Source organism: Hyposmocoma kahamanoa, unplaced genomic scaffold (assembly GCF_003589595.1).
Source record: "Hyposmocoma kahamanoa isolate Upper Pololo Valley unplaced genomic scaffold, ASM358959v1 192, whole genome shotgun sequence".
Lineage (NCBI taxonomy): Eukaryota > Metazoa > Arthropoda > Insecta > Lepidoptera > Cosmopterigidae > Hyposmocoma > Hyposmocoma kahamanoa.
The window spans coordinates 1,764,374-1,788,180 of record NW_020653719.1 but is presented as its reverse complement, the minus strand read 5'-3'; the positions used below and the strand labels follow the sequence as shown (position 1 = coordinate 1,788,180).

The following is a 23,807-nucleotide window of genomic DNA, read 5'->3' as shown; positions in this document are numbered from 1 at the left end:
GGGCGAGCCGGCAGGCCAGTCTAATCGTGTGATATCGTATTCTTGAAGAGCAGCATTGACTCGTTGAGCTCGATGTGCGGGCGCATTATCATCGACCAGTACAAATTGGTGCCCATGGTTTACTCGGAATGGTCTGACGATATCATCAATAGCAACTGCTTTGTACATGTCTGCTGTCATGAAGCCCCGATACGGGATCAAAGGCGTTCTAGCTCCAATCATAATGCCACCCCAAAAGGACACCTATTTTCCGCCTTGCTGAACTGTTCCAGTGGCAGTTCTTTGTCTTTCACGGTCGCCTGGTCTTCTCCAGACACGGACACGTCGGTTATCTGGATGAGTGCTGATTCGGGATTCGTCAACGAAGAGACAGTTTTGCCAAATGTTTTCGTCCTCACCTTCTTCATTTTGCCGAAGTCTAGCCCACTGCAATCTTCGTTGTTGACGTTGCCGGGAATTGAGCGGAGCTCGCCAAGACCTCCGTGCTCGTAATCCAGCCTGGTGCAAGCAATTGCGAACGGTCTGCGTGCTAACTTCAAGCCCAGAGGCGGCCCTGACTTCTGCTTTTATTTTAGTGGCGTTGATTGTTGGATCACGGGCTGCCAGCAATCTAATATAGCGCTTTTGGGAAGCTGTCAAAACAGTTGGGCGACCGCTGCGGGGTCGGTCAGCTAAATTCCCCATTCCGTGATACCTCTGCAACGTAGCCACGACACAGGATTGGGATATAGCAAGTCTGCGTGCTATTACTCTCGTGGTGTATCCTTCTTCCCTCAAAGTTACTATTCTAGCTCGTAAAACCTCTGATAATCCTCTTGGCATTTTTTCAATCACAACTTTCCGCGAAAAATATCTTGAATCGCTTATAATTGACTAAATCAGATTTCTGAATGAGCGTAAGCTAGGACTGAAAGCCTTTTTATATGAAAAAACAATTGAACGGGGTCATTGTTTTATGTTCTAATTTATTTTTAAATAAAGAATCTAAAAAGAAGAAAAAATCATAATATGATCTACAGTAACAAAAAAGATTTCAGTTTTTCGAAGTGATCGCAAACTTTTTTTGATGTGTGTATGTCTGCCGGTAAACAGTAATGGGAGCATTATTAAGTTCCGGTTTTGCAAGATAAGGGTGCTGGTGAAAGTACAGGCACATGGCACTTGTCAACTTTTTGTCTCAGGGTGGCGGGTACAGTGGCAATGCACCTCAGATCGTTGCGATTTAGGAGCTTGCCACCAATCGCATGACTTGCTCTCCCCGTCACTTGATATTATAAAATTAATTACTATTATTAATTCAGAATTTGATTTATTAATTTGATTCAACCGGGAACCAAAACTTGCTACCTTAATGTAGTACTAAATTACTTGTGCCACTGGTTGAATGTAAAAGAGATATGTTATAAACCAAAAATGTATGTACTCTCAATTTACTTGCTGGAAGCGACAATACGCAAGCGATTTTTGATATAGAAATGTACATTAATTGTGAAAATATTTTAAAATGTAATAAATAATAAAGACGTGTTAATGTAAAAAAAAACTAAAATTGAAAATGCTGATGTTGTATGCAGTTACACATAATTCATGTTTTTTTTTTTTTCATTTTGCTTCAAGGTTTTTTGTTTTCGATGTTGTTTATGTTTCAAATTTGCTGACTAGGTGTTTTTACTCGTGCTTGAATTGACGTTTGACATCAGTAATTCTATAGTCGTGTTGTCAAAGAATTAATAAGAAGAAGAATTAATACATTTAACTTTTACAGCCCAAAACAAACTGTGCGTCTACCCTGAGTTGACCGTGTAAAATATTTCACAATTTTGTAAGGCTCAGTTTACATGCGATATTTTCTTTATAATGTACACTGAGTTTTACTTGATCATAAGAATAGTATTGTCTGAGTCGTTTTACGCGCTTGGTAGAGACACTGATCGGTTATTAATTTTCTAATGCCGACATAGCGCATATAGTTTTTTTAAACTTATAGAAGACGTACCGAAACTCTTTACACATATTTCAAAAAGAGTTTAAATCATCACTTGATATTTTCACATTCATTCAATGCATGGCTCGTAGAAAGTTCATTTACATTTCATGCTTTTCGCTTCGCGCGATATCCCTTTTTTATTCAGTGAGAGTAGATTTTTTAGCACATCAGTGTAATTACTAATCTTGAAAAATTCGAGTAAGGTTTTGTTACATAAAAAGAGACTTTGATATTGTCAATGATTTTATATCATTTAAGAAATGACATAACTTTTGCAGATCTAAATCGCGTATTTTTCTTTTACAAACAATTCAACGTTTCGGGCTTTTTACAAATCCCATGATCACGGCTGACTGTCTGATGGATTGACATATCTAAAGAGTCCCGAATCCACACCCCGGACACACCATACAACGATCGAAAATGTTTACCTTCTATTACTACAGACAGACAGGCGCGTATATATTACTACAGATAGCGATCTGCACACGAGCAAATGTGTGCGTGAAGTGGCAGGGTTACCCACCGCTTGCTCGTACTATTACGTTAGGTGGTCAGAGCGGCAACGTAGCGAAAATTCTAACGCGAATCTGTTATCTATAATTCTATTATAGAATCCCAATAATTACATATGTTTATTACGTATTTATATACATATAATATAATATTTTTCATCAATTCACTGACTAGAATAATATTAAAGATTTATTTAAAAAATATATAATATTTTGGACAGGTAACTGTAAATAAAGTAACCAAAATATTTGAAATTGCATGTCCAAGTTTATAATTACCTAGTTAATAATTATAGTCCATTTGTTTAGGTACTTAACTAAATGTAAACAATCGTGATACATCTTTTTATTGAAACATTTACTTTACAAATCAATAGATATAAAAATAGGCATGCAATTTCATATGAACCTAAGTATTTGTATTTTGTATTTGAAAGAAAGTAAAAATCATTTTATAAATGTATATTTCATTAAATAGACATCTCAAGATTGTTAACATTTAGTCAAGTACCTAAACAAATTGACTATAGGTATATTCATTCATTACATAATATTTATCGGCAATACAAATTGAAAATTCGCGAACCCTTGTCTAGCTCACGAAGTTATGGCGTCTTATAATATTGATATAATAAATCTGTATTATATATTTCTCTGCACTAAAGAAAACAATAATTGAATGAGTCTCAGACATAAGTTTTTTTACTTACTTCGTTTCATCTTTCAAAATACGAAAGGAACTCCTCTCTTTATCCCGTTTAGATTATTCTAAACAGCCATAAACAGCACAATTCACGATCATTATAAATAGTAACGTAAAATGATGTTATTTATTATCGTACAAATTTCGTAATGAATAAATGAACACTATATTCAAATATCAAAGCCGTCTTAGCGCGAAAACGGCTCGCCGAACGCCTTGTTCTCGTTCAGTCAATGTGATCGTCAATGTGCGGGGCGTGGTGCGGTATCTAAAGCTAAGGAGGGGCGGAGAGTGTCCGTTCTCGTTACTTATTTGTTCTCTGCCGAAACGTTGGTTTTAATAAAAAAAAGTGTATAGGTGTAGTTGACGAAATATTCTTTGCATCGATTCGTCTTATAACTTTATCTTTTGGGGTACAATAGGACAAAAGCGTGAGCCGTCTCGATAACGCACGTACCATCTGTAGTGTAAACAACTTGTTTAAACACTTTTGTGCACTAGTACTATAAACTTGATAATATTTATGCGGAACCAACTTTGCTGAATTAGTAAGAAAAGTGTTGGTCGGTAGTCGATATTTTACGAAGGACTCATAGTATACCAAAAATGACATGTAAAGAAATACAGCCCTCGGAACGAAAAAGAGCACAACTAACATTTTTATCATTATCAATAGAGTTACATACCAGGAAAAAAGACCAATGTACCATTTTTTTTGTTTAAGAAATTATTGAGATATATATCAATATTTGTTGAATATACTGCAAGTTCAAATGGCACAATTGACATCAATAATCCGATTTTTTTTTTTAATTTAAATTATTTTATTTAATTTAAATTAAGTTCATTATGGACCCCGTAAGGGCACAGCAATTGACAAAAATCTGATTAAATTAAACTAATTCTAACCCTATTTTATGTACTAAAGCCTTAAGATTATAACAGGTACATCTTATTCATAGTGCATTTGTTGAGATTTTCTTTTAACATAATCCCTAAAGCTTAATGCTTATCTTTAGGTTTTAAAGACGATTTTATATGTAATTTGTAAACTTATGAAATGAATAAATGGACTTTAAATTAATTAGTTTAGTTAATTTACGGTCTTAATCCAATCGGTGATAGTCTTTTTACAGACTGACTTTGGAAGCGCGTAAAAGGAAAGTTTTGTATATAATTTCTTGTACAAATATGGTGCGAGGGAGCAGAATAAATGCTGAGAAAAACTGGTATTAACAGGTGGTGTTTGGGTTTGACAGAACGATATTTGTATGTCGCTGCTTTTCAAAAATAGTGGCCTAAACCAAAATAGTCAATGATTTGTCTTATGCATTCAAAACGAGGTAAATTTTGTTGTGAATAAGATACCGTGCTTTTTTTGTTCAAAATAATCACGTGAGGACATGACCCTGTATTCAATTGTCTGCTTAGCAGTTTACATATTCTGCTGTTGTTTTAAACCATCTTGAAGATTTAGGTGATTTTGAGATAGGTCACTATTCTGGAAAGCCACAAAATTCACGGCAGTCAGCCGTGAACATAGGACCAGTAAAGGACCCGAAACGTTAGTTTGTTTGAAAAAATAAGTATACGTAATTATAGATCCGAAAAATAGATTCATTTCCGTTGTGTAGCAATCGCGAAAACCTAAAAATTTGATATTTACATTATTTGTTTACAATATTTGTAATACAAATATTTGTTCCTAGTCATGTTTGAAGTTTTCTCTTGTGTGACAGAGCCCCTTTATGGCAGATATGCTCAAACTGCAATCCTATTGAACTGCGAGAACATACAACTACAAGCAATTCAGGGTTTATTTTATCAAGTGGCCGTGTTATAAAAACACCAATTTAATAATCTCAGTACAGAGTACTAAAAGAAACCCGACCTCAAAAGTCATTCATTCATAGTTTGCCACCTTTAGAGGTGGAATATTTTCTTCAAATTTAAATGGGACCACTTCTGAGGTATCCTCTTTCCAACAAAATAAAATCATCATCAAAACCGGTTCAAAAATACCGGAGTTATCGTGTAACATACATACAAAAAAAAACACAATCGAATTGAGAACCTCCTCGTTTTTTTGAAGTCGTTTAAAAATCGGTCGCCATTTAGGAAACACTGTTGTGGGATATTGAGACAACTGTGTCGTGTAGTTTTGGGTTTGATCCCGTATAACGATTGTATTCGCCAGGGCAGCAGTGGGTGCCTGGACACCAACCAGACAAAAGAGGCAATGCAGACCAGCTCGCAGCAGCTAAGAAAAAGGTAATTCACCGTAACCAATCAGTATTAAATAAAAAAATATTATTGTACAGCCAACAGCACATTCGCTATACACTTTTGTTCGAATACCGCCTCCAGTGCAATGGAATAAGATCCATCTATATGTTTAATGTGTTGCCGTCTGTACCATATAGGATTTAGATAGGCTTTACTGTACCAACAGGACAGTACAGGAGTAAAACACCCGTGTACACATTCTCTCTAGTTTAAATAGTAAAGTATTACCAAGATTTGTATATTGTTTGCAATTCCATTAGTAAATAAAAGTAACTGTTAACTCAAACACTATTTTGACTAGTTCGTTCGTTCGTTCGTACGCGTGTTCGTAACAATTTTGGTAAAAAAAAATGGATGAAAGCTGCGCGTTACACAGACACCGCGTATTTTTAGAACGCTACGGTATCAAAATGTTTATTGAAAAAATCTCTGACAATTGTACGTGGACGCGCGAGGGGTAAAAAAAAGACTGCATACGTTTGTCCCAATACTTATCAGTCAATATTTTTCACATAATAAATTATTTTCAGTGTTTTAATCTTATTTTCTTTTCTTCAAAGATCTGCCATATGAGCACCAAATCTTTGCGTCTATATATCCACTACACACACAAAAATCAAGCGCTATTCGGTGCTTTTCACTAATTTATATTCTATATGGTTTATACAGAGACGGAGAAAGCGCCTCAAGTTCCACCAGCCCAAGGTGCATACGGGACGGAAGTACCGGATGTGGATGCTGCAGAAGGAGCTCATGCAGCAGCGCCAGCGGATGCTCGAAGCATCTGCTCAACACTAACGAGATACAGGTTTTTTTTTGTCCAAGACAAATTTCGTTTGTTTTTTTAGCATAATTTTTCACTACATATGAATCCTGTCTACTAAGTAGTGTTAGAGCACCCAGATGTATCAAAAATCGGGACATCGACATTGGAAAAGTAGAACGTGTAACGTTCATTTGGAAAATACATCGAGTATAATAACCATGGGAAAATATTACAGGAGAGATTTTTTTTTAAGAATGCAATGTAGTGACGTAAAATCGAATGAGAAAAAAATCTATTTAAATATCTTATCGAGATAATTTGTAACGAAGAGAGAATTGATTTAGAGACAATAATTTAAGTACAAATAGTAAACAAAATAAAATGTACTCAATTACTATTAACTTACTAAAAATACATAATAAATTAAAAATCAACAACAACCAAACAAAAAGTCTACACCAAAGCATAAAATCAACAACAACGAAACCACATTTCCACGAATACTCCAAAAACATCATGCAAAGGTAAAAACAAAAGAAAACTACCCGTATTGACGCGAGATACACAATAACCGATTCGATTTATCGATTCTATTGTGTTAATCTCTACGGATAAATATTCCGTTATACACATCAATTAGTTGGGGTAATTTATTTTACTAATTTAGTTTTCTATCTACTTAATATTACTGTTATTTTACTTAAAATTGCAACTGCAACAAATATAGTATGTTTTTGCCATGTTGTAAAAAACTTACATGTTTTTTTGCAACTTGTTTGAAAGATTAGTTAAAAATAGTATGCGTGGAACGTAAAAATTGGAACTCACAGCACCCATCTTATGTGAAAAGGACTATAAGTGACAACCACTGCCAACAAAACAGCGTTGCTGTAGGGCTATGACAGGGCGTGCCTTGAGCGAGAGCGCCTTAACGTGCTAACTCTACAGGCCTTCTTAAATCTCCTATGCCTGTTATTACATTGACCCTGAGTACAGTAGTCTGCGTTGCGGTAAAAATAGGCGTTGTTGTTGCACTAACCGAGACGAGTTTTGCACAGAGAGTCGGTAGGGTTACCGTCAATGACGATAAATTAGAAAATTGAAAAGACTGGAAAACGTTAAATAAAATTTAGCGTAATATTCTTTATTGTGATAAGATGGGATATCAACATACCGACGCCGGAAAGCGATCTTGTCGTATCTCGAAAATTAGGACTTTAAACCAGGGCCGAAAAAATATTTCAAAAAATTATTTCTCTTTAACTTGAATTAATAGAAAGTCAATTTTAAAGTATGATGTATATAATCATTCGAGTATGTAGTATACGATCAGTCGAGTGATCATCGTATTACGATCACCACACGCACAGTGGTTAACCGCTGTCCATACTAGATGCTATTCATCATTGAGTTATACATCTAGTGTTTTAGGTAGTGCCTCTGCATCTACTCATTCAATTTGTGCTAGTTGTTTTTGATGACATTGATGATTGACGCATTTATTTGGCAGTTATGCACGTCACTCAGTCTTGCGCCGGCGCAGTTCGTGACAATGAAAGGTGTGCTACTGCGCCGGGCGCCCGCACCGGACTGCGACCTCGACCTCGCGCTGGCGCATTACCTACGCCACGCCGGTTGGATCCCCAACTAGCACCGCACCAGCCGCTTTTCCTCTGCATGGGTGCTCATACGTTGTATTAATTTCCGTGGTTTTGTCTCCACACTTGATCAGGACGTTAAGGCAAGTTGATCAGTGTTAAATAATTTAGTGAACTGTTATTTAATAGGACTAAGACATAGTAGAGCGTACAGCGTATCGTCAGCTATAGCATAGTGTAATAAGAGAAGTGTAGCTTCATACAAACGTAACAAGTGCGGCTTGTATCTGCACGCCTGCCGCGCGCCTTGTACTGGCATAGCACGTTTAACGAAATCGGTAACTGATCGGGAAATCGGAAAATCGGGAAGTGGGGTTAAATCCAATAAATCAGATTCATCTTCTAATTTTCCACCATTGGAGGTGGAATATTTTTTTCAAATTTGAATGGGACCTTTCTAACAAAAATAAAGAATCATCGAAATTAGTTCACAATGTCGGAGTAACATACACACAAAAAATACACTCGAATTGAGTACCTCCTCTTTTTTAAAGTCGGTTAAAAATAACAATGTGACAATCCTACGTGCCGAACAGTCGGGAGTTGCACTACTTATTATACTATGGTTATAATATGCATAGCTCTTCTCTATTCTCGTAACATTTATAAAATGTGTACCAATTTCACAATCCTTTTTAGGACACACATACCACGCTAGAATATTTTAGGGTAGTAAGCAAATATTAAATCCAAATATGTCTTGTCTATGTGTAGAGTATACAATAGTGTATAAGCATGGTTAGGTTTCCGATAGCAAGTAATATTGAATATTAAAATGTTGTAGTAAAAATGGGTACTAAGTACTTTATGAATCACGTTTATTCTGAAAATCACGTTATTTCTAGTTGTTTTGTATATAGCATACAAACCGGTATAATAGATGTTCCCAATTCTACTTTTAGGCTGCTAACAGATTCACTGCATGTTTACACTTAATACATGAAGTCGTAATCGGCTTCATGCAGCCGAGATAACGACTGCATAAAGTTGTTAAAGATTTCACGCATTAACTACACGCAGTCGAGCATGCATTTAGTAACAATAGAGCTCCTTGTGAAAGAGTTTGTCCAGGGAAGTACTGCCACCTATTTCTGCCGCCAAGCAATAATGTTCGCAGTACTGTGTTCCAGTTTTGAAGGGCAAGTGTGCTGGTGAAATTAAAGGCACGTGGGACTTGGCAACTTATATCTCAGTGACGGGCACAGTGGCTGTGCCTCTTAGATCTTTGCGATTTAAAGCTATTGAGTGGCACTGCAACTGTTATGGACAGGCGTGTAGCTTACAAACTGGCGCACATGATAATATAAAATAAAAAAAGTCGATCTTGACTGCATTAAGTCGTTATCCGAGATCTCGACTGCAGAAGTTGATTACGACTTCACGCATTAACTGCAGACATGCAGTCAATCTGTTAGCAGTCTTGACGTTAGACCCGAAAGAGGTAGTTTACAGAGTTATAAATTCCTATTTTTAAAGAATAGTTGCCCAAATCAAAATAGTTAATTTTTTTACATATTACGCAATTTACTTGTATTCATTCTAAATTTTATTATGAATAAGACTCTGAGCGTTACATTGATTAAAATAATCACGTGATAACAATAGGCCGGTGTACGATACGCCGGATGTGGGGTCTTCAAATTAGAGGCTTATTATTATAGAAGCGCTGCAGTGACGCCACTGTGGCGCTGCAGCCGCGCCAATCTAATTTTCGTACAAAATTTAGAAGCGCAGTTGCAGCGCCACTGTCGTGACATGCTCACTCTTTTGCGGTCACAATTAGTGAATTAAAAACTGCTGAACCGCTGAGCTACTGCAGCACTTCCACAAGCAAGCAATAAACTTTTTAAATCAGTGAATTTTTAAGACATCAGACTTTTTAAACTATTTTCCTGATGAAGTGCGGTGCGAGGTGTTTTTGTGTTAGGCCACTATTTTAGAAAGCTAGCGATATAGCATTCGAAATTCATTGAACGTATTTAGGTAAAGCGTATCCGTTACCTGATGGACTACCATGATGTTCAGAAATTTGCAACTCTGCCATATTAAGAGTCGATACTACCTCAGCTCGAATTCAATTTTTTCCCGTATTAGTATACGGTTCATTTTGTTTAGGTCGAGCGGCAGATACTGGCTTTATTTCAGAATTTATATAAAAATAAAAAAAAACAAAATTAAAATGTATATTGTATACTATACGTGTTCTATTTAGTTCAGTTGAAATTAAACATTGGTATATATAAAGCTACTTATATTAAATACAGCGGTTTTCTTCTAAAATTTGGTGAGACACACACACACGCACAACAACACAAGCAATGCGCTTACTCTTGGAGAGTATGGAATAGACAGTATTTACATTTATTGCAGATTCTTAAGTCCCCATTAATCATTATTAACTGCGTAGAGTAAGTAGATAAAGAAAAAAAAGTTTTTTAAAGAAATGAAGTCTATATCGAGTTTTTAGGTTTTCGTGATTGTTACACATAGGAAACGAAACAACAAAACGAACTATCGTTTCGGGCTCTCTAGAGGTACCATGGTCACCGCTATATGCGATTTAAATCCGAGAAAAATAAAACAGAAATTGTTTCTGGTACAAACTACGCGTATTTCTGACGGAAGCGGGTAAAAAGGTGATTAATATTTAAGACAATAATATTTGAATTGACTTACCTTTACACAGGGGTTAATTGGCTGATTGTTTTGTATGGGAAGAAAGAAAACAGTAAAATTTTTTTCGCAACAATTTCATGTCAGAAGTACTATTATGTACGGATCGAGTCCACAGTTAGCAAATATTTATATTAATTATAGCTATACCAAATGGTGTGTAGTACATAGATTTAATAGACATAATAGTGACTGCACGAAGTAAAACTTTATGTAAGTGCGTAAATGTAGAATTGTAAAATAAAATCCGGTAAATTTACAGTTCCTGATTTTCTTTATGGTTTCAATACGTAATAAAAAACACGAAGCCGTATTCTACTCCGCCACTGAAAGTTGTATATGATACACGAAGATGATACCTTTGTTCAAATTTTCTAATTATAAATAAAAGTACTATCAATTTCAAAGAACTTCCGGAGGTTCCGTATTGAAATTACAGGTGCAACCAACAATATAGGGTCTTAACAAAATTCTATTTTGACAGTAATTTAGGTAGGTAACCTTTCGCCAATCGCATAAAAAATATGAGCTGTTCCATATGTTTTGTTAAAATAGGTATAAATATTTTACATAGAACATTGATTTCATTTTCGGTACTTAGTTTCTGGGGGTTCACCCATTCTGTAGAAAACTAGATATTGTAGATATAATTATTTATCTCGGGACTATATGCATGATAATCCTTGGAATGTTTTGTGGAATTCCTGAAAATTTAGAATTGAAAACATCGTAATTACAGAGACCTTATTTCATTTGATGTTATTTGTGTGGCGGTTTTCTAAACATAGTTGTTAAGGTACACTGATTCGGTTCGATTAGACGCCTACACATTATGTTATAACTAACAAGCAGGCACCATGTTCAATTTGATAGTTAGGGCGTCTTCAAATGACACCCTTGTAGAAGCGCTACAGTAGCGCGACTGTGGCGCGGCAGTCGTGCGTCTCTAGCGCTTCAGTAATTTTTATGGCGCTTTTACACTGGACATTAAGAGTCGTGGTAGCCAACTGGTTTCTACTAGCATCTGATTTCAGAATTAGCAATAAGAAGTTGAAGTATGCAGTCGATACATATCCTGCCTGACTTGGCCCCTTGGGTATAGACCGTTGTTTAAACATCTTTCTAATGATAATCTTTCTGTAAAGGTTCAGAAGTAATTTGTCAGAGTTTAATAATTTAGAACTGACAAATTGATTTCATGTTTTCTTTTGTATCGAGACAAATGTAACCTAACCTCCATGCTAAAATATCGAAGACCAATGTTACTTGTCGTAACAATGGCTGTGCTAGTTTCTACTTTACGCTGTGGTAGATGCCTACTGTGGTAGAGCGGTTACACACGGCGATTTTTAGCAGCGATACAAACGCGCGTGTGAAACGCGTGATTGCACCGCGACACTTGCTATTTACAGGCGGTTGCATCGACGCAAACGTGTGGCTGCATTGATGCAGTCGCTTATGTGGAATAGTTAAAAATGTGTATCACGTTTGCATCGCGATTGTATCGCTGATTAAGTAAAAGTAGACGATTAGCGACTGCAAGGCTATTGAATCGCTACAGACGCGCTAAAAGCCTCCATATGTAACCGCTCTTTAAGGTAATTCTGAGCAACGCGAGAATGGCGGCAAGGATGCCGCGGTAGAAAATGATATACCATTTAAACCATTTATTTACCACCCACAGTAATACGTACAGAACATAATAATATAACAATATTGTGGGAACAACAACAGTGCGTGGAAGGAACAGGCTCAGTAAAATCCTTGTGGCTGTATGCCTCGCGGTACTGATTTTCAGCCTGACCTTGTTGACACATCGTTTTTCAACATAACAACACCAATTTAACAACACCATCAACATATACATTTATATAATGCATATTAGTAACTCTTTGCCGGGGTACCACTGCTCGAAACCTACCTACCTTTAGCAAATATATGTAATATATGTAGTAGTTTGTAAGTCATTGTCGGTACAAAGTTTTATCGATTCAGTATTGCAATCTTAAAGCTTAATAACATCTAACGAATGTTCGTTGAAATCTGCTTTGAAATGTAAATAAAAAGCAGCCAACGTCAAGTCCTAACATATAGTGTTCATTAGATAAAAGGAAATGTATATAAGTACAGTCGATAAGATACCTACTGGGTTCAGAGTCGATCAGTGTGGAGAAAAGTGTTAAACAAACTTAACAATTAACCTATGAGCCGTCAAAGTAATTTTCTTTTTGCATCATTAGTGAATGACATTGACAATTTGATCTTTAATTACATTATATAAATACATATTTCAACCAAAAAGCTGGAATTCCTTTATACTTTTCTGTTCAATGCGTAAGAAGGCCCTCGGAACCAAAATGTCGACTTGGGGGTCAGGTATCTAAGAGCATCGACTGTACATATTAACAATATATAACTTTCACAAACAGTTTAGCATCGTGCGGTTTTCACAGTGCACTCGTCAGATGTTGATTATGCTATTTTATGTACATTTTTCTTATACTTTGCATGTAATTAGGTAGAGTCTATTAGGTGTTAAATAAACCAATTTATTCCTTTAAGTATTGTCTTACTTTATGGACATACTGCTATGTATAAAGACACGAGCGTGTTTTGAATGTTTTTCAAGAACTAAGAAATTATGGTATGAACGTTATAAAGTGATCTCTTATCATGTTGGTGTAATTTGATGTTTGTCATCAATTTTTTAATGTGAAATTTCATTTATTATTTTAGTTATGATGATATTAGTTGTTTGATTCCAACCTGTTATATTAGTCTTTTATTGATTTCGCAATAAATAAAATCAATTTCTTTTTTTTTTAAATAAATGCACATCCTGACAGGCTTTTGATCTGTAGTTAGCGCTCGGATTGGAGAATATTAGAATATATTATATGAAATTCATGTTTTGGTTCAAGCAGCTTAAGTATGGAGAAAAATGATATATATGATAATATTTTTCGCTACAAAACGTGTAGGCTCAAATGTACATAAGGCTTAAAGTACAACATGGTATTGTAATTATTATAATTTAATTAGCTACTTTAGGTACACACACGTTACGTTTAAGTTATTTGAAAATAAAATATGCATTTTAAGATTAATGATGTCCTCATTTTTGTTTATGTGCATTTAATTGTGGCTTTGGCATTTCCTGTAGAGACGCTGGCAGGGGTCTAATTTTAAACCAATGATGCTTCAGTGCCTGTAAAAGGATATTATTAGCATCAATACACTGTGGCACAATTATATGACTATTATATAGTACATATAAATAATAGTACAATAAATTAATAAACTTAAAAAAATCTAACATGAAAAATACACATACTGACAGATTTTGTGGAACACTAGTAAAATTCCCTAAATAATTCAGTGTTTTTTCAAAGGCCTGGCCAGTCATTTTACTTATTTATTTTGGGTCTAATTTGAAAATAAAAACATTGGTCAACTGATATTTTTCCATTCATTTGTTTTAATTTCCTACCAATACAGGTTTGCCGGAGGCTGGAGGATGGTGTTGCGTTTTTGTAAATTGCGTAAACTTAGTTGAAAAAGTTTTTTATTTATTAAAGTTAGATTACTGTTAGATTTTTTAATTTTCAGCTGTTTCTGCTTTGACACTAAATGTAAAAAAAACAATTTTGTTTAACTTCAATATTTTGGATAAAGTTCGAGTAAGACGTTGATTTATTACTGTATGTCTAATTGTTATTTATTTAACTATAAACCATAGTTTATATTATGTATAAACATTACATTACTATTTTATATTCTGACTATTTTTGGTTCCATTAAATGTATGTGTATGTATGTGTGTATGTTTATGTATTTTCGTGGTGTGTTTTCTTGTATGTTAATTTTAGATACCTCTTTGGCTGATTGTCTTTTCTTGTCATCATACAACACGAAAAACTTCACAAGATTGATAGCGTCAGGGTCAGCTCCAGGCAATAGTTCTGGCCACGGCGTACCGGTCGACTCGGGGAAGCTTATTTTATGAAAATCTGGTAGGTCTGTGTGCCCAGGCCAACTTTCTTCTGTGGGCGTGCCTAAGTGGCGAAGGACTATTGCTAGCTGTTCGATGTCGGATTCTCCCTTGAAAGGTAAAAATTGCCTATATGGGTTGATGTTATGTTTATCGTTATATTATCAATGGTCGGAATAGTGATATTCTATCTACATGGAGTGACATAGAGTAGTGGAAACCACCAAATATGAATTAATTTCTTTTTCGAATTCATAATGTAATTTAATTAAATTCGTACATAACTATATATAATAATAATAATAATAAATAATATCCGCATTAGTTAAAGTAAGCTTCCGCTTGTAGTTCATAAAAATGTTTACTTTGACGAAAGATTAATTGTGCCACCGCCGAAAAAATGTGTCACCGCTGCTATAGACACACGCATATACAACCACAAATTACACCCAAACTCACGAGAGAAATAAATGTGGGTCATACAAATATTTCTCTCGCCCCGAAAATCGAACCCAGGACCTCTGCTTGCCAGACCAGCATTGTAACCGTTCGGTCATGGAGGTAGTTATCTACTATGTTTTTACATGGCGCCCCTAGAATTACTTTATAACCCAACTTCAACTACCTAAGTAGTTTTTATAAAACTTTTCGGAAATCCGGAATTCGAAAAAGTTATAAATAAATATTTAGTGGTTTTAACCACTCTATGTTATTCCTTGGTCTATATGTAGACATTTATCTACTTATTTGGAACACCTTTTCCCGACCATTGTTTACATATTCAATAGTATAACTGGCATCGACTAGTTCCAACCTATAACATAAAAGGTATAGATAGGACATTACAGGGTTATCAATTTATCACCCAAAAACGGTTCGAACACGTTATGCTGAAAGCGCTGGTTCGAATCCAGCCTAATCGAAGGAATGTTTCTAAGTGTTCGATCTTTGTATTAACAATAATAATACTTACGGCAAAGAGCGGTTGTTTGGTAATCAATTCTGCGATAATGCAACCTACTGACCACAAGTCAACTTTTTCGGTGTAAAATCTTGCTCCATACAATAGTTCTGGGGCTCTGTACCAACTGAAATGTATAAAATTGTCTTAAGTGTATTTAATACATTATTGCATAGCTCACAAAAGCTACTTTATTATTATTGGATTGAAGAATTGTAAGGTCACAATTTCTAGGTATCTTCTAGAAAAACGTCTATCATCCTTGTTGATATCAATAAATGTATGGAATGTCATTACTGAACGAACTGAACTTGCCTGAACTATATCTGTGGCCGAACAGTTACCATGCCGGACTGCCACGCAAAGGTCCTACGTTCGATTCCCGGGCCGGGAGAAATATTTGTTAGGCCTACATTTATTTCTCTCGTGAGTTTGGGTGTAATTTGTGGTTGTCTATGTTTGTGTCCATGGCACCTGCGACACAGGGTGTCCCTAGAGCGCGGCTATGTTAAGTCTGTGCGTTATCAGATGAGATCGTGGACAGTGTGAGTCACATTGGACATAAAACAACTTATGGTTAAATGGTCATATTACCGTGTTGCAACTTGATGCGAGTAGGGTCGACCACCGTCAGGCCAGTAAAGTCTGGCCAATCCTAAATCAGCTATTTTCAGAATTCCTTCATGATTTATTAGGAGATTGGCTGGTTTGAGGTCCTTTAACAATAACTTTGTTCGTTAGGTACAAAACAGAATCTGATCCCTTACGAACTAGAGCTATTAGATAATATTTTCTCTAATATTAATAAAGTCCCAGATAACTACACCACTTACTTGGTCTCCAAAGTAGGTAATTCCCTGTACTATAAGTACCAGAGTAATGGAGTTCAATCTGGGGCATTACTCAGAATACTCGGAGTGGAACCAATTTACAAAAATTCATTATCGTAAATTGGTCCTAGTGGGATATCATCCGGCACCCAATTATGAACCATAGCGCGCCAAAAATACTGGTAGTTAAAGATGATGAAACATATGCAATAAAATATTACTGTTCCTACCACATTAATGTCCAACCAATCTGCTTGCACGATAATGGCATGCTATTGGCAGAATTGAGTATTAATTTATTCTAACGTATGTAGGTAGGTATCTGATGGTAAAATTATATACGTAGTATATTATTCTATACTCACGTCCTAAGGCTCAATTTACATTGCGGCGGAACGGAATGGAACAAAAAAGGCGAGCGTGGTCGCTGGAATGCTCGAGCATTCGCGAGCTTTCTCGCGACGCACCTTGAGATTGTAGTATTTCGTCGACGTTTGACGTCACACTGCGCTTGCCTTCGCGCCACTTTCTGCAGATACGCCAGGCGTCGCTGACGGTAGCTGCGGAATTCTCGCGAATGTGCGAGCATTCTCGAGCATGCGCGAGCATTCTTGATTGACGTGATTTTTGGTTCGTATCTGGTTTGTACGTTACACAATTGACCATGAAGTTCATTACGCTATGTACAATATCGTTACAAAAAATCGCTTCCATTCCGTTCAGCCCCAATATAAATTGAGCCTTAGATCCCCATTGGGATAGGCAGAGACTGACAAACCTCTCCTCCTGCATTTACATTCATCAATCTTTTCATATAGGCCCTCTTATTCTTGTCCACCCTTCTGCACCCCAGCCTTTTTAAGAACACTCTCAATTTGTTCTGAGAATGTTCTTCGTGGCCGCACCCTTCCAATGATACCTTCCACGTTAGTTCTATATATTTTTTCGTTAATCTACATTCATTTATCCGCTCCATGTGCCCAAATCATCTCAACATACACTGTCGTCACCATATCCTCTTTTGTTCAAGTGGTATATTATACCTATTGATAATGTGTATATGTACATACCGTAAGTCGCTACAGAATCAAAATTTTTTAAATGTAGGCTAGTTCGTCATTTTCTTACCCTGTGCATAACATAATGTGCGTGCATGTATCTTATTCCCTTGAGTAACATTTGCACGTAGGTTTTGACACGTGGTAACGTCAATTCCTGCTGGTTATGATGCAGCATGTCCCAAAGACCGCCGGTCATGTATTCCAACACCAGCACTAGACTCATGCCGCGGGGAAACATGTTATAGAGCTTTATTACCTGAGTAAGAAAAATAGTTTTCGAGTAAAAATAGTACCTACCTACAAGTTTATAAAATACGATGTGCCGTCTTGACTGTTTAAGTCGACAGTGTTATTTCAGTTAGCTCATACATATATAGCATATATAGCAGTGTTCCCTTTTAGTGCCACCGCCCACTGGGTCACTAGTAGTGGTTACTAAACGCAACCACTAGGTGGCTAATGCCACTTGTCGCAGCCACTATAGTGGCTGGATCAGTCATGGCCACTAGCAGCACATATGGCTAGGAATCGTCCGTTTCCATAAATTCTATGTTGAGTGTTACCAGCGTTAGGCACAAAAATAGGATATAACTTTATTTTAAACTTTAAATTTATTTTCATTAACAGATCATGATTTTTATATTTAAAAATAATACCGCTCAAAACGACGCTAAAATAGCTAAATATTTATTTTTCTCTAAAACCAAATTTTCAGAATAGAATAGATCTAGTGCTTAAATAGTTAAAACGGCAACATTGCCGGGCGAGGAGAAAGAAGTCTGCTACCGTGGTTGAGTGTGTTGCTCGCACCTTATGGCTCGTAAACTTGTGCCTGATCGGTCTTTAGAGGGAGCGATCCTAGTTAGTTCAATCGGTCAACTGAACTAGGTCGGTCTTCTTGTTTATTTAGTTCATCAAGTTCCTTACTTCGTTAGTTCCTCTTGTCCTTGCTCGGACAGTGAACGTTCCAAACTAGTTATTTTATTCACAAGACACTACGGACTTTTAGTATTATGAGGTCAATAGTACACTGTATTAAATATTTCGATTTTTTTTAAATTTAGATGAACAATAATTTTATTAAAATGGTGTGTTTGAAAATCAATATTTAGGTACAATTATTTCATATACGTACTCTTACACGTAGGTTGATATTATACATACAGACACCTACCATACCTATCAAAAAATATGAACACTTACTTTTTTACAAGATTACATATATGTATACATAATGTAGATACGTAGAGACTTAGAACGAACTGCCAACGTTCAATCGTGCTCGACTCGACTCTTACAACTCGGCAACTCGAACTTAAAAGCAGTGAAATATCGCTATTTGTCCGTACGCACCGTTCCTACTGAATAGAAGACAGGTGAACTATGAACGCAGAAAGTTCCTAGTTCGTACTGAACTAAAAAGAACGATGAACTATTAAAACCGTGCAAGACGAACTAGTTTATGTCGGTCAGTGTCGGGAATATATTCCTAATAGTTCGAAGTTCATGAACTATACAAGCCTAATGACTCGGAGGCGGCCACTCTTACGCTTACTCCAACGCTTAGCTTGCGCCGATGCCAGTTAATGAATAAAATGTATAAAAAATCTCGCCTGCAACTTGTGGTCGCGTTTAGTGGCCGCCACTAGTGGCCCAATGGGTGGGCGGTCTTTGAAGTTCAAAATCCTCAAAGGACTTTAATATCTTGTAGTCGGGTGAGCAGCATTATTCCCGTATGCAAACATAAAAGGGTTTCATGTCTCGATATTTCGCAATAAAAAGTGGCCAAAAAGGTCAAATGTTGATCCAACTCACGTATTTACACCGGAGTAACTGCAATGCTTTGATCTCTCTCATTACGTTCACTGGAATCCCGTCTTCTATGTTTTTGATCAGGATTTTCTTCAGCGCTACATATCGACCTGTTGGAAGATGTTGCGCTTTGAAAACCAATCCATGAGCACCTTCTCCAATTCTTCCAATTACAGAATAATTAGATACGTCGTTATCCATCCTCAGTTGAAATTATTTGTCGATGAGAACACATTCATATACCGAAGTTAATAATCCAATAAAACAATTCTTTTTGAGCAGGAAATTCATTGGAATGTTTATGTTTATGTTTGGAATAACGTTGCTATGGTAGCACCCATTACAGCGATTGGCTATGTAAAGCAGGGTGCTCACTAGCGAGCTGTAACAGTAACCTTGCATGTTTTGTTACCAATAATCATAGTGTGTCCCTACGTGGTTTGCGAGCTTGCAGTGCGGTTTACAGTGAGCCGACGATAACCGGAACTCATTCTAGCGAGTGAAGACGCTTATTGTACACAATAGAACCTCGTTACTGTATCTTTTACGTTACAGGTACAGCTCGAGTGAGTGAGTAGCCGACTAAAGTATACGTATTTAAATTCGTCTGTGCAGAATAAGTTTTTTATTAATATAGCCCCGCACTAAGGAAACCATGTACCGCGGGTGCCATGGACATAAATAGACAACCACAAATTGCACCCAAACTCGCGAGAGAAATGAATGTAGGCCATACAAATATTTTTCCCGGCTCGGGAATCGAACCCGGGACCTCTGCGTGGCGGTCCAGCATGGTAACCGTTCGGTCACAGAGGCAGTTTAAAGAACTTCGACTAGCCTTCTTATCCCCTATTTTACGTTGAGGGGTAATTGGTCAAACACGCTTAAACATTGTTTATTTCTTACAAATGGCATAAATATGAGTTTTCTGCTTTCATCTCCTGTTTCACCTCCTTTAAGATTTATTTTTGTGACAAAAAATAGCGTATGTCCTTCTCCTAGGTCCCATCTATCTCTACACCAAAATTCATCAAATTGGTTCAGTGGTTTAAGCGTGAAAACGTTATTGACAGATCGCATTTATAATATTAGTTTAACATTAATGTGTTTAGGAAATGAAACTATTTTTCCGGATTTAAATCGCGTATATTTGTTTTTTCAAACAAACCGACGTTTCGGGCCCTTTACAGGTCCCATGGTCACGGTTGACAAATATACGCGATTTAAATCCGGAAAAATAGTTTCATTTCCTATGTGTAACAATCGCGAAAACCTAAGAACTCGATATTAATGTGTTTGTTTATTATTTTGAGATTGTCATTATTTACCTCTCTTAGATTTAGCTAAATGAATGTAAACCGGTTGCGTATACTACACATGGATGTTACACAATATAAGTATGTTACTCGTATATGAATATATATGCCTACCAAAGAAAATAATACCTAACATTTTATAATTTTGTGTGATTACAAAGATACATTGCAAAGACTTGGGTACCCATCTATTACATGAATGAACATAACTCTCATAGTTATGTTCAACTGATATTACGCCACTGCGCCCTTATTGTTGCTGCGGTTATATAAATTTTTTCGTTCTTAGTTTTATGTTTACACAGATGTGTTTGTATAATAATTTCACAAGTCCCTATTTCACATCGTGGCGAGTGTGTGGGCCGGACACATTTATATTAAGTTTTTAAATTGTGTAACCATGAGGTGGTTTCATGTCGGTGCAGTGTTAATTCTATCATATGTTTGCCATGTGCAATGTTCTTCTATTCTCGCACTATTCTCTTCATTATCTCATTCTGATCATTTTGTATTCAGAGGATTGGCAACAAAACTTGCGCAACGAGGTCATAATGTTGTGATGATGACGCCTTATCCTGGACATTTCACGTATCCCGAGATTGAAAAAATTGTGGAATTGGATGTCGGACAAGAGTCTGGGGCATATTGGGATGAGTTTAAGAATCTTATGTCAAATACAGAAGATTATTATACCAGAATGCGGGCGATCAATGAGTTTAACGTTAAATTAGCCATTTCTCAGCTTAAATCTAAACAAATGACTGCCCTATTCATTAATCCCAATATCAAATTCGATCTTGTGATTACTGAAGCTGATGTTCCAGTGCTGTACGCGGTGGCAGACAAGTACAAAGTTCCACATATTGCGATTACGACAACTTCGGGGAAAATACACCAGTACGAAGCCAAAGGAAATCAGATTCACCCGATATTATATCCAGATGTTAATACCTTGAACTACGGAAATCTGAATCTATGGCAAACGTTGGTTGAAGTTAATAGGTACATACAAACTAGAAACGAATATTACAACAACTATTTGCCTCTATGCGAAATCGCCGCCAAGAGAATTCTTGGGTTGAAGAGAAATCTCATAGAAGTTGAACAAGATATTGATGTTTTGTTCATTGCTGCTAACCCATTGTTAGTTGGAAATAGACCCACTGTTCCAAGCACAGTATTCACTGATCTGCTGCAAATCGTTCCTGGATTAAGTTTACCTAAGGTATAGGTACACCTACTTAGATTTCCTAACTAATTCCTATTTATAACGGAGAATTACACTGACGTGTCAATGAGTATGATGTGTAGAAATGTGTGTAAAAGATAACATTTAGCAGTCCATAATTTTCAGAGTTTGAAAACAGCTTTAGACGCAGCAAGAAAAGGCGCCATATATTTTACTATCGGAGCTGTTCAAGAGTCAGAGGAGTTGGCTCCTCATATTTTACAGACTTTAGCAGATGCCTTTAGTCAGCTACCCTTCACTGTGTTGTGGAAGATCGAAAATGTTACCATAAACAAACCTGATAATGTTATTGCCCATCCTTGGTTTCCTCAACAGGAAGTTTTAGGTAATTGTATTTGGTAGTTACAGGGTAAATCTATCCATTTGTGTACATGAAATTGAAATATTGTGTGTTTGAATAGTACCTAATAAGTCGTTATGAAGCTGCAAGGGTTTGTATAAAAGGAATTAAATATCTTGTATGGATCACACCTGGTGAATTTATACCAAGACTTAAACAGTATGCAGTTCGGATAATTTTGTCGAGGCTGCTGTACCTAGGTGTCGAAGTATAGATGCTTATGTGAACATTTACTGCCTCAATTAATCTTGTGATGGTGACAAGATTTTGTCTGCGTTGTTTTCAGCTCATCCCAACGTAAAAGCGTTTATAACTCATGGAGGTTTACGTTCTTTGGAAGAAGCAGTGTATTACGAAGTGCCAATTATCGGCCTGCCTATTGTCAAATCAAGAAAACCATTTCTGCAACTGATCACGAGGCATGGTGCTGGTGAGATTATAGACCCTTACCATTTAGAAAAGGATTCATTGAAATCTATTATCTCTGTTGTTGCTACCAATGACAGGTAAGTGGTTTAATATCGTCGTCTTGCTTTCTCAAAGCTCTTTTCCATCTTACTCTCTCTCTTTTTTACTTTCTCTTTTCTATCTTAAAGCACAAAGTTACTAAAATGCAAAAAATGCATTGTATATTGTATATACAAATTTTGCCATCCGAATTAACAATATTGATAAGATATTTAAAATAAATAGAAAGTTTTGTCATCGCCTGAATAATCACTCTTTAATTCACTCTAAACGAGTTTGAGAAAATAAGACATCGAATCAATTGAATATTGTGCAGGTATACATATAATTTAATATTAGATAAGTCTCTTCTAATGAGAGGGTTTAGGTCATACAACATTAAGAAAATGTAGGTTAGTTTGAAATTAAAAATGCCGTAGAACCGGAGACCTTTTAATTAAGATCTCCCACTGGGGGACCATCGTTCGCGTGGTCAGATTTCTTATTTGATTGGTAGAATACTTGCCTTGGAAGGAAACTTGCTTTGCAGGAAAGTCTGATTACGGTACGGGCCTGCATGTCTTTTTAAACCATGTGCACTGTACAAATCATACAACGTCGTGAGGAAACCAACGTGGTGGAGAAGATGCCAAATTTTTTAAAGAAATATCAAGTTCCCAAATTCGCAAACTAAGCACTATATTGTTAGAGGTACGAGAGCGCAGTGAAATTTATGTGAGTTGGTATAGTAACTTCTGCCCGTAATTTCCAGGTACAAAAAGGCAATGACCACACTTAAAGCAAAGATAGTAAACAACTTAAACTCTGGGCCAGAGAACGCAGTCTGGTGGACAGAATACGTACTGCGAAATGGTGGTGCTCGTCACTTACGCGCCCCTGCGGTTGGTGTTACTACTAGAGAATACTATCTTTTGGATATTGTACTTGTTTTCTTACTAGGAGGCGTAGTGATCCTCTGGCTGGCAACTAAAATTCTTCTATCAATCGCAAGAACAGTTGGCAGGAAATTTCAAAAGAAGAACATAGATTATACCGGAAAATTCAAAGCGTTGTAGCGTGATAGATTACTTAGCTAAAATTTGTAAATTGTATTGTAACTTATTGAAATTATATTAATTGATATAATATGGAAATTGTGTTTTGTGAATATGCCTCGTTTGTTAGACATATTTTAACACGATTTTTATCGGA

General features: G+C 36.4%; 3 protein-coding genes across 3 annotated transcripts in view; 2 read left to right on the top strand and 1 right to left on the bottom strand.

The window, feature by feature from the left end:
- The window catches only part of LOC113226643 (transcriptional adapter 2B), a 15,263-nt gene extending 7,089 nt beyond the window's left edge, over positions 1-8,174 (top strand). The window contains exons 6-8 of the mRNA XM_026459360.1: positions 5,324-5,476; positions 6,161-6,299; positions 7,768-8,174. Of these exons, the coding sequence (XP_026315145.1) occupies positions 5,324-5,476; positions 6,161-6,299; positions 7,768-7,908 (433 nt within the window). The 3' untranslated portion in view covers positions 7,909-8,174. The remainder of the gene's footprint in view (positions 1-5,323; positions 5,477-6,160; positions 6,300-7,767) is intronic.
- A 5,081-nt stretch (positions 8,175-13,255) lies between these two features.
- On the bottom strand, positions 13,256-19,444 carry LOC113226504 (cyclin-dependent kinase 20). The gene is made up of 6 exons (XM_026459140.1): positions 19,247-19,444; positions 17,499-17,687; positions 16,135-16,256; positions 15,553-15,667; positions 14,462-14,689; positions 13,256-13,796 (listed from the first exon to the last, which is right to left on the bottom strand). The coding sequence occupies exons 1-6, from the start codon at positions 19,442-19,444 to the stop codon at positions 13,704-13,706; spliced, it is 945 nt and encodes a 314-aa protein (XP_026314925.1). The 3' UTR covers positions 13,256-13,703.
- Positions 19,445-20,923: 1,479 nt separating this feature from the next.
- LOC113226555 (UDP-glucuronosyltransferase 2B15-like) lies at positions 20,924-23,671 on the top strand. The gene is made up of 4 exons (XM_026459224.1): positions 20,924-21,784; positions 21,914-22,133; positions 22,435-22,654; positions 23,368-23,671. Exons 1-4 carry the CDS (start codon positions 20,960-20,962, stop codon positions 23,669-23,671), a joined length of 1,569 nt encoding a protein of 522 aa, XP_026315009.1. The 5' UTR covers positions 20,924-20,959.
- Positions 23,672-23,807: the final 136 nt, after the last annotated feature.

Coding starts and splice junctions, on each gene's coding strand:
- LOC113226555 (XM_026459224.1), top strand. CDS start 20,960: ATGAGGTGGTTTCATGTCGGTGCAGTGTTAATTCTATCATATGTTTGC. Junction 22,134..22,434: donor TCCTCAACAGGAAGTTTTAG/GTAATTGTATTT, acceptor CGTTGTTTTCAG/CTCATCCCAACGTAAAAGCG. Junction 22,655..23,367: donor GTTGTTGCTACCAATGACAG/GTAAGTGGTTTA, acceptor CGTAATTTCCAG/GTACAAAAAGGCAATGACCA.
- LOC113226504 (XM_026459140.1), bottom strand. CDS start 19,444: ATGGATAACGACGTATCTAATTATTCTGTAATTGGAAGAATTGGAGAA. Junction 17,688..19,246: donor AGTTACTCCGGTGTAAATAC/GTGAGTTGGATC, acceptor TTTCTTACTCAG/GTAATAAAGCTCTATAACAT. Junction 13,797..14,461: donor AAAGACAATCAGCCAAAGAG/GTATCTAAAATT, acceptor ATCCTTTTACAG/GCACTGAAGCATCATTGGTT.